Source organism: Eretmochelys imbricata, chromosome 4, assembly GCF_965152235.1.
Source record: "Eretmochelys imbricata isolate rEreImb1 chromosome 4, rEreImb1.hap1, whole genome shotgun sequence".
NCBI classification, from domain to species: domain Eukaryota; kingdom Metazoa; phylum Chordata; order Testudines; family Cheloniidae; genus Eretmochelys; species Eretmochelys imbricata.
Window position 1 is genome coordinate 140,152,315 of NC_135575.1, and position 14,997 is coordinate 140,167,311.

The 14,997-nt window shown below is 54.5% G+C and overlaps 1 protein-coding gene across 1 annotated transcript in view; it reads right to left on the reverse strand.

The window, feature by feature from the left end:
* Positions 1-12,054, reverse strand: part of ADAM33 (ADAM metallopeptidase domain 33) — a 75,924-nt gene extending 63,870 nt beyond the window's left edge. Inside the window, exons 1-2 of the mRNA XM_077816040.1 lie at positions 11,923-12,054; positions 6,942-7,024 (exon numbers count right to left, since the gene is read on the reverse strand). Of these exons, the coding sequence (XP_077672166.1) occupies positions 6,942-7,024; positions 11,923-12,043 (204 nt within the window). The 5' untranslated portion in view covers positions 12,044-12,054. The remainder of the gene's footprint in view (positions 1-6,941; positions 7,025-11,922) is intronic.
* Between the last annotated feature and the right edge of the window lie 2,943 nt (positions 12,055-14,997).

Sequence of the window (14,997 nt, forward strand, 5' to 3'; positions counted from 1 at the left end):
CAGTGCCAAAGCACCAGTGAAATCAGCGGCTGCCGGGTGCCTTAACCTAGGCACCGAGGCTGCCATGGGCGCGATGGAGAAATCAACACCCTTCTGCCCACATGGAGGGTACATGGAAGCGTTAACGCATGGCAAGATGGGTGGGTCTAGCTCCTGGGACCCCTCTGCGGCCTGGAACTCAGAGAGAGATCAAGGCAAGCTCCGCAGAGACAATCTTGCTGGTTGCACGCTGGAATTCTCAGCTGGAACGTCACTTGGCTGAGAGAGATCGTTGTATGGTTCCCCATGACATGGGCCCACCTCCCCACCCAGAAAGGACAGTCCAGCGATTGGGGCACTAGTCCAGGAGACCCACACTCAATTCCCTGCTCGACCGCAGGCCCACGATCCCACAGGCAGCAAGTCATTAAGGCCCTGATCCTCCAAGTCATGGAGGTATTTCATTGATTTCAATGCAAGTTAGGAGCCTAAATACCTCGGATGATCTGGGTGTTATCCTCCACGTACCATGGGGACAATGGCACTGCCCTACATCACAAGGGCCGTGGGGAGGGTAAATACCTTAAGAATTGGGAGGTGCTCAGATACTGCGGCGCTGTGGGGGGGGGCCATGTAAGTACCTAGATCTAAGACAGAAGCAGGACAAAACTCCGGCGTCTGATTGTGCATTGCCCTGTGCCTAGAACAGGCATTGACACCAGCACAGAGCGAGTGCGAAGTGGGAATAAACCCTTTCCCAGTCAGAATGGCAGCACGTCCGGCCCGCTGCGTGCCAGCTTTCGAAGCAGTGCCGGGCGCAGGGCAGACGGGGCTCAGCAGCCTGTACCAAGCGAACCCACCCATGGAAGATCTGGAAGAGGCTACCGATAAAATCCACCAGCCTCAGATGGGCTGACATGCAATTGACGTCCTCCCTTACGCAATGTTTCTGGATGTTGTCTCATTGCGTTGACAGGTGTCTTGGCTGGTGCAGCATTCGGCCCGAGGGGCCAGAAGAGAGCAGGGCTGCTGGGATAGAGGAGGGCCGATCCTGCTGTTGTGTTTGGGGGAAAGAGCCCAGCACCTTTTAAAATGACTCAGAACCAACAATGAGTCCTTCAAGGCAGAGCCATCTCTTACTAAGGGGTTGTCCGGCACCCCACAGAATGAGGCCTGATTCTGATCAGGGCCTCTGGGTGGTGCTGGAGTACACATAACAGGAAAGAGGGTGTCGATCGAAGGGGATCTAACAGTCTAGAATGATGTGATTTATACCCTCCCTCCAACAGGATAACTTTCACCACCTTAGATTTCTCCTCTGGGTTTTTGGCCCCCAAAGTTCAAATGAACTAGGACTTGGCTCTAAAATCCAGTTCAGGCCACAGGTCTTCGTGACCTTTAACCCTTCTAGAGGGCTTTCCTATTCAAAGAACTTTAGAGGCACTAACTAATCCTCCCCACCCCTACTTCAGGAAGAGATTCTCTCTCCATATTGTATAGATGGGGAAACTGAGGCTGAGTACCTAGAGCCACGGGCAAGATCCCAGCCACTTCTAGCTTCGTCAGCCTAACGACTGTGCGATGATTCAGAACGAAGCCGGGTCTGGTTTGCTGTGAGACATTCACCCACGCTGACCCAGCACCCAGCTCTGCCTATGCTGTTAGTACTAGGGCGCAGGCCAGGACGGTCACACAGGCTGCTCTCGCTTTATACTGTCAACAAGAGGAGATCCAGGCTGGTTCCTGCAAAACCACAAAGCCTGGGATACCACTGTCATCAGGAGTAGCACCCAGAGGCCCCAGCTGAGATCGGGGCCCCACAGCAAGAGAGTCCCTGCCCCACAGAGCTTACCGTCTGCACAGTCAAAGGGTGGGAGGGAAACTGAGGCATAGAGAGAGGAAAGGACTTGCCCAAGGCCCACAGCACAGCAGTAGCTAAGCAGGGAACTGAACCAAGGTCTAAGCTAAGCAGGGAACTGAACCAAGTCCCAGCCCAGTGCCTCATCTACAGGGCCCCGCTGCCTCTTAGCTCCTCCCTCAGCCTGTTCTGCCACTCACATGCAGCCCACACCTGCCCCAAGATGCAGAGTCACTGCCCCACGCTCCTCCTGCCAGGACTCTGGCTGCCCCAGCCTGCCGCGCTCTCCCCCGAGTCACGGTGGGAGCACAGAGCACTCATGGGTCTAGGGAGAGGGTGGTGGCTGACACAGAGGTATCTGATCAGAGCCACCGGGACGGCCAGTCCCAGAGCCCACCCTCCGGCAATGCACGGCCCCTCTCCCCGTGTCACCCCCACAGCAGAGGGGTGGCAGCTGGCAAGAGCAGCCAGTGGGCTAGCCAGCTCTGTGATGCACGCAGAGCAAGGGGGAGAGAAAGGAAACAGGATACAAGAGACGTCCGCCCTGCTGTCTGTGGGGGCGAGACCACAGCGAACACGAGGCCACCCGCATAACTGCTCCAGGGCGGGGCCCCCAACAAAACGGTGGCAGGGTTAATGCTTCTCCCTGCCTCTACTCTCCCCAACCCCCAGGATCCTGCACAAGCTGTTACATGGGGTACAGAGCAAACCCTCCTGGCCTTGGGCAGATCCCGTCCCTGTGCTCCTAGGATGGAGCTTAAGGCCAGAGCGGAGCGCTGTGATCATCTGGCCTGACCTCCCTGCACAGCACAGGCCACGGCCCTCCCCTGAATTAATTCCCAAGGCCACTCGCTCTGGCTGAACGAGAGTGGATCTTCCGGCCTAGATCATCCGATCCCCAGCAATGGGGGATCACCACAAGCCTCGGCAAGCTGGTCCAAGGCGGGGTTGGCTCCTCTGGTCTGAGCTCCTGTGCGTGCCAGGCCGTTAAACGTCACCCAGACACCCCTGGATTGAGCCCAGTGAGGCTAGTTAGCCCAAAGCATTTCAGTCCTAGGAGACTGGTGCTGCAAGCCACGGGGAGAGACCAGGGGAGACGGAGGCCCCACCAGTGCCACGGCAGGGAATTGATGAGGTGAGCTGTGACCAGATGATCCACCCCAAGGTCCCCGGGAAGAAATCCCTTCCCAGCCCCACATCTGGCCACCAGCGTGACCCTGACCACATGAGCAACACACAGCAGCCAGCATCTAATAAGCGGATTCTCTGTCCCACCTCAGAGCAGTGGGTCCACCGGTTCTGGTGCCCTGTCTCCAGCCGAGCTAATCTCGGATGCTTCAGAAGCCCCTGAGGCTGGAGATGTGTTGTCTCCCCCGTCATCCTATCGGATCATTTGTGCATCGGGGGGGAAAAAAAACTGTTCCTTCCTGACCCCTTCAGGTGACCAGCTGAAGATGGAGATTTGGTTAACAGTGTTAATGCAGAATTGCAATTGTCAAGATGAGCAGGTTGAGGACAGGCAGGCGACCTGTTCTCCCCATGGCCCAGGAAGGAAGGGGACGAACATGGGGATTCACAGATTGACAGACGGGACCACCCTGACCATCCAGTCCGACACCCCTCTTCCCGCACGCACACAGGCTGTGGAGCTGCCCCCAGAAACCGATCTTAACGACTCCAAGCCATGGTGAGTCCCCCACCCGCCAGGGAAGCTGTTCCAATGTCTAATCACCCTCGCTGCTAGGAAACTACATCTTATTTCAAGGTTAAAATTTGGGTGTCCTCACCTTCCAGCCATTGGATCTTGTTATGCCTTGATCAGCCCCCGCAACAGATATCTTTGCCATGCACACAGGTCTATACGCAGTGACCAAGTCCACCTTCACCTCGAGAAGCTGAATAGGTCAAGTCCCTTACGCATCACATGCTTGTTTGCCAGCCCCTGCATCATTTTCATGGCCCTCCTTTGAACTCTCTGCTGTGTTCCCACAGCCTTCTTGATGCATGGGAACCAGATCAGGACCCAGCATCCCCGTGGCAGTCTTGTCAATACAGCTTGTAGAGGCAAGATCACTTCCCTACTCCTCTGGGATGTGGCCCTGTTTACACACCCAAAGATGATGTTAGCCCTTTTGGCCGCAGCATTGTGCGGAGAGCTCACGTGGAGGCGATTACCTGCAGCGACCCCAAGTCCTTCTCTCAATCCTTGCTGTCTACGACGGAGTCTCCCATCCTGTAGGGATAACCTGCATTCTGGGTTCCCAGATGTGTACATTTAGCACAGTGGTTGCTGGCACCCCGCTTACGGCACAATCTGCATTGCTTGGCAGCAGTGGCCTGTCCTCTTCATTATTCACCACCACTCCCGCAGTCTGCATCTCCTCGGCAAACCTGATCAGTGATGGGTCTCTCTCTCCTTCCAGGTCATCAATACAGGTGTTAAATAGCATAGGGCCAAGAACTGGGGTGCTCAGAGCTAGCGGGTGCTGTGCAACACAGTGGGTACCCCGCAGCTCACCCAGGCAACTGGACCTATACTCTCCTGGCTGCCAAATGGAGCCAGGCTGGCACTGACTGCCCGAGCAGCCGCTCACAGTGCCAGCCTGCGGGGTGGGGCCATGCCGGCTCCAAAGGGGTCCTTCATAAAACAGGTGGGTTCTGACCATTCAGGTGGCCTCATTGAGTCTAAGCAGGCTGTTTGATTGGCGGGGTGGGGAGGGGGCGTGGGGGATAGGACAGCATACGCAGAGCCCTGTCCTTGGTGTAAGCAGGGGGTTGCCTCGAAACAACTGCCATTCACCACCAAGATCCCACGGTGATGGGCACAGTACTAAAGTCCACTTCAGATCTAGCGCCTGGAAATTCTGATCCCCTGAGATCGCCAAGAATGCAGATCTGCCGTCCCCCACCCCCAGCCCCAGTCTGGTTCCCATAATCCACCCCCCTGCCTCCACACACCCTTCCTGTCCCTCCCCGCCAGGACAGCCGCCTTCTTGTCTTGAGCTGCCCGGAGTCACTTGAGGCAGAACAGATGCCAGGAAATGAACGGGGGTCTCGCCCCTCCCTCCTTGTAATCCCGCTGGTAAGTGATGTTTTAACATTGCCGCTGATGCCCTGTGCAAAGCCAGGGCCCCAGTCTGCGCTTGTACACACACATCCCCCGCCCCCGATTCAGATTCGGTCTCTCCCAGCATCTTGTGAGTGAATTCCAGGCAGAGGAATGTAAGTAGCAATATAAATAAACTTCCCGGTTATCCCGCATTCCCCGCCTTGACTGCCCTCTGGCCTATATATAGACCTGGGCCCTCTCCCCCTCGTTGCTGTAACTCACTGGGAATGGAGCAATCCCTTCCTAGGAATGGACCACAGGAGCCATAGCAACCCCGTGGGCTAAGGTGGGAGGGCGCCTGGTGCTGATCCCCCTTGCTACAGGCAGGGCGAGGAGCCGGTCATGGAACGCAGCTGCTGGATGAAGGCGTCTCACCATGGAATTCAATAGCCACTAACAAGCTCAGTGTTCCAGCCCGGTGCTATCACCCCAAGGCCTCAGAGTGCTTTACGAGACATCAATCAGGCCTCACAGCCTCGCCAGGGAGGTGAGTCAGTAACATTGCCCCCATTTTACAGGGGGGGGAAACTGAGGCACGTGGAGGGGACATGAGACAATTGACCCCTGTACCAGGGAGCCGGGGGGGGGGGGAAGGGGAGAAACCAAGATGATGAGCACAAGAGTATACCAAGCAGCTGAGAGGCCAGCTGTTTGAGAAGAGTGGCAGCACCCGAGATCCAGGATCCATGCCCTGACAGGACCAGGGAAGGTCACAGAGCAACATCACGCAAAACACGTTTTTTTTAATAAAGGAAAGAATTGGTGACTGCAAAGGCAGCCTTGCAAATGAAGGCTGCACCTGCCACGCAAGCAGCACGTGCCAGCCAGCTGGGGCTGCCCCAGGCACTGCTCGGCACTGTGTCCACCTCTCCAAGGTCACCTGAACCATCGTGGTCTTTAAGGGTCTCCCCGTGTGTCCCGGCCGAACGCCAATCAAAAGTTACATTCCATCCTCCTGAGTCCGCCTGGGGTTGCATTCAAAGATGTCACCTCCCCCTTCCCACCTACAGACCACCACGTAGCCACTACAGAACAGATCCCATGTGCCACTCACCCAACAGCTGCATGCTACTGATCCCCGCACACAGGGTCTCTAGTGCTTTGGGATCCTTCGGGATGAAAGGCCCTACATTAAGGAGGCTATTTACACAATTGCGGCCTCACCCAGCCCCTCCAGGCTACGTGCACATCCGTCTGAAACCCAAGGCCTCCTCCTCACAACTGCTCCTTGTATGGCAGGAGCAGCGGGCAGCTTAGCCACAAAGGTTCTAGTAACACAACAGAAGCAATCTTACTGAGACAACTGATGCTTTCTAGGGGTTTTCCCACCAGAGAGACAACTGCATGAGAGCCAGATCTTCATTACCACTTGCCTGCTGGAACAGGATAGAAGTCTTTTCCCCCTGCCACTGCAAAATCCACAGACAGCCAGGAGTCTGCTACTCTGCCCCTTACCCAGCCTCTCGTGTTTGAGGTGTCCGTCTCCTCAGAGTAGCCCTTTTCCGCAAAGAGCAGCAGCAGCAGCCTGAACTATACAGAAATCTCGTCAGTTTCCTGGCTGAACAGCAGCTGTGAAAACTGACCCAATAATCTGGTGGAGCTCTATTCCAGATCCAAACTCATAGCTGGTACCTACTGCCAGCAGGAAATTCACATCCTAAATAAAAACTGGCCTTGGCCAAAGCTCTGAGCAGCAGCCGAGGCGCTGGGGCTGCCGATCTGTAGGGGCAGGAGGACAGCCTTACACTGCACCATGGGAAGAAGGTTATTTCCGCAACCTACAGGGCCAAAAGATCTCTTCAAAAAAATATATCTCACAGCTCAGATTGTGCAGATATTGACTTCTTAGCCCCACACATGGACACTGGGGAAGGAGAGCTGCCCACTCACAATACAAGAGCATGTTGCTCAAACCCTGGCTTAACCCTTCATGTCCCAGGACACTCAGGGTGGAGGGGGAAACCAAGAAACACGCACGCTTTGAATCTCACCCACCTTTTCGGCCACGCTGACTGCTCGCCTGCTGCGTCCTCTCAGAAGCCAGTGAGGGGTGACCAGTTCTCCGTGCGGTGGCAGCCCTGCAAGCGAAAACGTCACGGTGAACAGGTGCAGAGAACACAGGCAGGGGTTCTCCCTTCCCCGCAAGAGAACAAAATCAAGAGAGAGGAACATTTCTCATTCATGTGCTGACGGTAGGACTCCCCTCCAATTGCACTGGCAGAATGTGGCTGAGGAATCCAGCCTGGCAAAGCCCTTTGAGAACTCTCTCATCTATTTCAGGCTCTTATATGACAATTAGGGTGACCAGACAGCAAGTGTGAAAAATCGAGACGGGGGGGGGAAGGAGGAGGTAATTGGAGCCTATATAAGAAAAAGCCCCAAATATCGGGACTGTCCATATAAAATCAGGACATCTGGTCACCCTAGTGATAACACAGGCCCTAATGTCGGAGTGTCTCACAATATTTAATGGGTCCTGGTGGTTTCTCCATCCCTGGCAATTTTAAAATCAAGGCTGGGTGTTTTTCTAAAAGATCTGCTCTGCTTCAAACAGGAATTACTTCGGTAAGGGTCTCTAGCGGGTATTATTCGGGAGGTCACATTAAATGATCACAGTGGTCCCTTCTGGCCTTGGGACCCACAAATGTGTGTATTTATTCCCCCTGTGAAATAGGGAAGTGCTATTCTATAGATTACAGGAACTGAGGCACATAGAGACTAAAGTGACTTGCCTGAGGTCACATGGGAAAAATATCGTGAAAAAGGGGATTGAACGCAGGTCCTCCAATTCCCAAGCTATCATTCTAGCCACTGGCCCATCCTTCCTCTCAGGCAGAGCACTCCCCCACCCCCCAAGAAGTGCTACCTGAATGTAACAATCAGTACATTATAATAATCTGGTGGAGCTCTGTGCCGGATCCAAACTCACAGCTTGTACCTAGTGCCAGCACAAAGCCTGAGTCCTGAACACAAACGTATTGCTGGTGAAAGATGCCAGACTGCCCCTGGAGACCACAATGCTCTAGTGAAATCACCCAGCAGGCACAGCACTGGCAGCAGCAGGGAACGCACGCTGACCCCGCTGCATCAGTTTGCTATCCTGGGGCCACATCCAGAGGCCAGAGGGGAGAGCACTCACCATGACCCAGTGCAATCCTTGGCTTCTATACACCAGCAAGGAATTTGGCCCTTGGAATGAGTCTCTCCACTTCATTTCACACCGGTCACCAAACAGCCAAAAGTAACAACTTTCACTGATTTCCAACCTGTATTAGAGCCTGCAGCCTAGCAGTGAAAGGACCTGCAACCCATCACCACTTCCTCTGACCCATCCCAACTCCCCAAGACAAGGCAATGCGTGTAGCCCCCCTACCCGATTAGAGACATGTAAGTACCCCAAGTTTTCATAAAAATTCCACTGCATTTGACTGCAGAATAGCGACTGATGACTCAATTTTAAACACAAACAAATCTGTTGTTGCTGAAGAAACACGTGAAACTTGCAGAACAGCACAAGATCTTGCAAAACCTCAAGTGATGGGCACACTGTACAAATGAACACACTTTCAGTCAAAGATTGGATTTAGTCACAGCCCAAATGGGAGGGTTTAGGATCCGAACAGCAGGGCTCCTTACTTCAGGGTCCCACCTACTTCTTTCAGTTCCTCAGTGCGAATATCTGAAAGCAGACTGGGCTGGGGGAGATGTGAAGGGTGGAGTATTTGAAAACCAGGGTTTGGTCTAAAACCAGCTAAAGATTTGGTCAGAAACTACATACACATTAAAACCAAGGCTACAATAACAAGATTATCGAAAGCGTAGCTGTGTCAATGTTGCACAGACTCACAGTTTATTAGGCCATCTTGCCCGCCCTCCCCCATCATACAGACCACAGAACTTCCCTGAGTGAACTCCTGTTTGAACTAGAGCAGATCTTTTAGCGAAACATCCAATCTTGATTGCCAGCGGTGGAGAATCCACCCCGAACCCTTGGTAAATTGTTCTGATGGTTAGTTATCCACACTGTTAAAAATCTGCACCTTATTTCTAGTCTGAATTGGCTGGAAGCTGAAGCCAGACCAACGGATCTTGCTCGATCGTTGTCTCTGTTGCTGCAGGAAGGGACTACACTACAGGCGTTACAATGGCACAGCTATGATGCCCTACCTATGCCACCATCGTGCCATAGTGTAGTCGCTTCCTACAGCGACAGAAGGGGTTTTTCCTGTCGCTGTAGGTAATCCACTCCACCCCCCCCCCGAGCATTATTCCATCAACCTAGCCACGCCTACACTGGATTTAGATCAGAATGGCTACGGCACTCAGGGTATGAATTTTTCACACCCCCAAACGCCATACCTATGTTGACTGAACTTTTAAGTGTAAGCCAGGACCTAGACTGAAGAGCCCTGAAGTCTTGTTCTGTAACATGAATATGACACTGGGTGGGTCTGAGATTTTTTTGTTTTCTCAAACGGCAGCTTAATAGATTGCATGAAGAGCTAAAATAAGGCGGCAAATTTATGAGCAGCTTTCGTGGGAGAATCTCAGCATTTTTACAAACACTAATTAAGCCTCAAGCCTCTGGAGGTAAATGACTCTCTCTATTTCCCAGGCAGAGAAACTGAGGCACAGAGCGGTGAAGTGATTTATCCTCAAATTACAAAAGGAGATGCTGCCAGAGCTCGAATTAGAACTACAGGCCAGCATCCCAACCCCTAGGAATCATTTCCCTTTGTGGTTTTCTAAGGTCTCATTACAGGATACCCAAAAAGGGAAGGAAGGGGAAAAGCAGAACTAACTGTTTCTATACTGCTCCTGCCCTTGCTCAGGATTCCTGTCACAACTGGGGGCAATCTGTGGCTTCAGATTTTTGATGGAGGCAGAAATAATCATTACACTGAAAAGGCCAAACAACAATGTAAAGAACGAACAAGTTCAATACCCAGGTTTGAAACCTCCAGCTGTTTAGGGAAGCTTCCAGGAACCTACAGAAAGGCTCTGAGGCCCAGATCCTCAAGGATATTTGATTGATTTCAAATTGATTACCTTTGAGGATCAGGGCCTTTCCATTCATCCAACTGAGCAGGGGTCCGAACCTTGCTGGATATGCTGCAAAGCCCACCTTTCTCCAGGGGTGTTTGGAGATAGGATGGGACACGGGGAGTTGTTTATAGTGATTACTTGGGGGGCCTGTGGTCATATCATAATGGCTGTTCCTTATTATGCTAGGATCCTAGCTGTGCTGAAAACTGTCCTTGCAGTGAATGGGAGGGGCTTAGACCCTGACATGGGACCTTGTTAAAATCTAAATCAAATAAACTACAATGGGACGTTTTATCCATCTCCCTGTTTTTCAGGGAATTACATACACGCCCCACCCTCTTCTGCAAACATGCTCTCCAGGAGCGCACCTTTCCTGCATTTGATAGAGCTGTCATTATTTATTTGCATTGGGGGAGCGCCTAGAATCTCCAGTCACAGAACAGGGCCCCCTGCGAGGTGCTGTACAAACACTTAAAGGCAGTCCCTGCCCCGCTCAAAGTAAGCTTTCTGCTCCCCCTTCACAGCTCCTGCCTGCCCCCAAACTTGATCAGTTATTTTTGCCAAGCCAGGATCCTGCCATGCACCCAGTTCTGAGGGTCCTTTTCACATGCAGCTGCTCAAAACCATGTGGTGTGTTTTCAGAAAGAAAACAAAAAATCCAAAGGATACAAAATTGTTTTTGTTTCATTTCAAGCAGAAAAATCTAATTTCATTTTTCTGGAGGGAACCCTCCCCCCATGCCAGAAATAGAGACAAACATTCTGGTTTGGTCAATAGCAGAAAACTTTCAAGGTAACAAAAATTTTCCCAGAAAACGTTCCTGTCCTTCCAAAAAGCTGGTTTTCATCTTAAAGAGGGTGCACAAGGAAACCTCGCTCCTGCCCCCTGGGAGTGGTGGCTGGGGTAGCTGTGGATTGAGTGAAGGCTGTGAGCCCCTCCACCGCAAGCTACTGATGGTCACTGGGGTGGGGACCCCGCAGGGGCACAAGGGGCCACTGGCTGCGATGTCCGACAGGGGCCCCCGATGGATGGTCCCCCGGAGCCGATGTCTGCAGGGTGAGGGCTCGCTAGCCCAGCCCAGGGCAGAGGGAAGTTGGCTGCGAGCAGCAAGCCGCCTCCTGATCCCCCAGCACGACCATATAGAGGCATGGAGCGGAGCCCGCCTGGCCTGGGGCCGCAAAGCGGGAGCCGCTCTGCTGGGGCAGCCGCCAGCCCGGCTGGGTTACCAGGAGGACGATACTGCAGGGGACCCCCGCTCCGGTCACATCGTCAGCCACAGTCCCCGCTCCTGCCCAGCTGTCTGCCGGCTCCAGTCAACCTACCGGGCTCGCCCATGTGCACCCGGGCGCATCCCCCTCCCCGCCAGCCAGACCCGGGAGGCTCACCCCTCGCCCGGGGGCAGCCCCCCCCAGCCACACCCAGGGGGCTGCACCCCCCTCCCTTCCCCGCCAGCCAGACCCGGGGGGGAGCTCACCCCTCGCCCGGGGGGCAGCCCCCCCCCAGCCTCGCCCGGGGGGCTGCACCCCCCTCCCTTCTCCGCCAGCCAGACCCGGGGGGCTCACCCCTCGCCGGGGGCAGCCCCCCCCCAGCCACACCCAGGGGGCTGCACCCCCCTCCCTTCCCCGCCAGCCAGACCCGGGGGGCTCACCCCTCACCCGGGGGGCAGCCCCCCCCAGCCACACCCAGGGGGCTGCACCCCCCTCCCTTCTCCGCCAGCCAGACCCGGGGGGCGGCTCACCCCTCGCCCGGGGGCAGCCCCCCTCAGCCACACCCGGGGGGGCTGCACCCCATGTGCACTCTCCTCCCGTCCCCGCCAGCCAGACCCGGGGGGCCCCTATGGGAACATCCCCCCCGGCGTGGCCCGGGCCCCTCTCCCAGGCCAGGGACCCCTTGGGGGCTCTGCCCCTGCGACCGCCCCGCTCTCCCTTACCTGGTGCCTCGGAGGCGGCCGCGGGGCCGGGGAGCAGGAGCAGCAGGAGGAAGAAACGCTCCGCAAGGGGCCCCGTGCGCGTCCTCCGGCAGCAGGGCGTGCGGGGACCGCCCGCCTCCATCCCCGCGGCGCGCTGCCCTCTGCCCGGCACGCCCGCTGCCCTGCCTCGGGTCTTATGCAGCGCTGCCTCCCCATGCCCCACCTCCTCGCCGGCAGCTGGGGCCGGTCCCGGGCGCCCCGCTGCAGCCTGGGGCTTGTAGGCGGCGGCGGGCCGCGGCACGGGCCGGGTCTAGTGCTTGGCCCGGCTGTGTAATGAGAACCAGACGCTGTGCTAAGCGCCCCCCTTGGCTGCGGCTACTCGGCCTGGTCTCTGCGATACAGGCAGGCTCAGAAGCCCAGGCCCCGAGGCCGGGCCAGGAACACAAAGGCCCCATCACGCACGTAGACACGCACACCCCCCTACCTACCCTACACTGTCCCCCGGACCCCGCACTTTTGTCTTGCTCCAAATGGCCCAGGTGCCATAGTGTTTGGCTGGGGCACAAAGCCAACAGCTGTGACTTTCTTTTGCTGCAAATTCCAACCTCCAAAAAAGGAAGAAATAAAAACAAAAGGGTTGGTCTCCTCTGGGGAGCTTCTGAAGCTAGGCCAGGAGAGATCCGAGAGGGTCTCCCTTTAGTCTCACTTTTCACACTAAAGGCGGGGGTCCGTTTCAGGCCGGCATAGGTTTAGAGGTGTAGATATATTGCTATAGATTTTCTCTCTACACCGGGGTGGGCAAACTACGGGAGCCTCCAGGCGCTCCAATCCAGCCCTCCAGCTCCTGCTGGGGAGTGGGGTCTGGGACTCGCCCTGCTTCCACACTCCAGCCAGGGAGTGGGGTCGGAAGCCGCTCCGCGTGCTTGTGCAGAGGCTCCCGGAAACAGCAGCATGTCCCCACTCTGGCTCCTATGCTTAGGGGCAGCCAGGGGGATCAGCACACAGCTCCTGCCCCAAGCGTCACCCCTGCAGCTCCCATTGGCCAGGAACTACGGCTAATGGGAGCTGCAAGGGCGGTACCTGCAGATGGGGCAGCCCCTAAACCGCCTGACCTTACCTCCACATAGGAGCCAGAGGGGGGACATGCCGCTGCTTCCAGGAGCTGCTTGACGCAAGTGCCACCCAGAGCCTGCACCCCTGACCCCCTCCCGCACCCCAACCACCTGCCCCAGCCCCCCAATACCCTGAACTCCACATTTCTGGCCCCACCCCAGAGCCCTCCCAGCCAGGAGCACCTTCCTACACCCCAAATGAGCCCTCCCCTCCCGCCCCAACCCAGAGCCCCCTCTTGCATCCTAAACTCCTCATTTCTGGCCCCACCCCAGAGCCCGCACCCCAACCCCAAATTTGTGAGCATTCATGGCCCACCATACAATTTCCATACCCAGATGTGGCCCTCGAGCCAAAAAGTTTGCCCACTCCTGCTCTACACACACAGTTCCCATTGTATACATAGTACTCCTTTTCCTGCCTTTGACTAGTTTACAGCTCTTCTCCAGGGTGGAACAAAAGCATGGATGGCTTGCAGCAACCATTCAAACTGGGTGCCTCTCGCTTTCCTTTCCAAATGTGCCTGCCAAAAAAAATACACATGAGTCTTGTTCATCGCCACAATTGACTTGACCGGTTTTGAAAGGTCACAGATATTCCTCCCTTGGGGGTCAGCTGATGTCAGGACTTTTCTCAGGATGAAGGGAATATATTTTTCTTTAGCTTCCTGGCCCCCCCACCCTCCTTTCTTGAAGTTAATGCCCCAGCTGGGTGTTAGCAGAGCAAGACGGAGCAATGTCCCCTACACATTGCTGAGATGTAAAAACAGAGAGATCCCCTGGCACTTTCAGAACGCTATTTTTTGTTTAAATCTGTGCTGTAGCAGAGGGCTGCATAGATTTATCTAAATCAGTACGCAAACCAGCCCTCAGAGTAAAGAAGAGTCTAAGGGAAGCAACGGCCTGCTCTAGAAAAGGTCATCCCCAATCCCCACCACATCCTGCTCTCTGAGGACCCTCTGGCCTCTTGACAGAAGGCGGAGAGTTTAAATCAACTGTTAAACCCAATCCTCATTTTTAAAGTGTTCCCAACCTTTACAAATAAAAACATGGTGAGGTACCCCATCACATTCAGAGAGAGGATACACAAGCAATATGTCAGCAACAGTGACCTCCTTCCTAGGAATCAATGTAACTACCTCCACACGTGCTGGAACTAGGGCTGCTGCCTCCCTCCCTGGCTTGAAATGGTTTCTATCATATACACCATTTACGGTTTGGTTCAATGGCTATCAGCACCCCCACTGTACAAATTGTTCCAGCACCCTTGCCTCCACAAAAGACAATATGCTCTAGAAGTTGGAGGAGGGGACGGGGAGCCAGGACTCCTGGGTTCCAGTCCTCAATCTGCTACTCACTAGGTGACCTTTGGAAATTCACTTCATCTCTGTGCTTCCATTTCCCCATCTATAAATTGGGTCTAATAATTCTGGAGGATTAAGAGACAGTCAATTTATTTGAGATTCTCATTTGATAAATGGGATGCCACTTAGCAGCACATAGCTGTCACAGTCATGTCAGGTATGGAACTCAGAATCCGCTACTCTAAAAAGCACAAGCCCCTATCACTTGAGCTAAAGGAAAATCTTCATTAGCACTTTACAGTATAGGGACCATAAAACAAAGCTGTGCAGTTCAAATCCTCTCCAATATGGGGCAGTGATGTGAATACACACACACTCACCACCCACCCCCACCAGTTCATTGGCTTAAAAGTTACCCTAAGTAATAAACCTGTGTAAACGTCATGGGAGTCTTCTCAGAACAAGACGGAAAATAGCTTCCCATCTCACATAATTAATTCCCGCACACAGGCATGGAAAATTCAATATAATGCTGCTATAAATCAGCAATAAGTCACTGTTTCAAACAGATGAGAAGGGTTTTCCCATTCCACCCACTGGAGAAACACACAATGTAACAATGACAGGAGGAGAGGAGGGAGAGAGAGAGAGAGAGTGTGTGTGTATACACACACACACACACA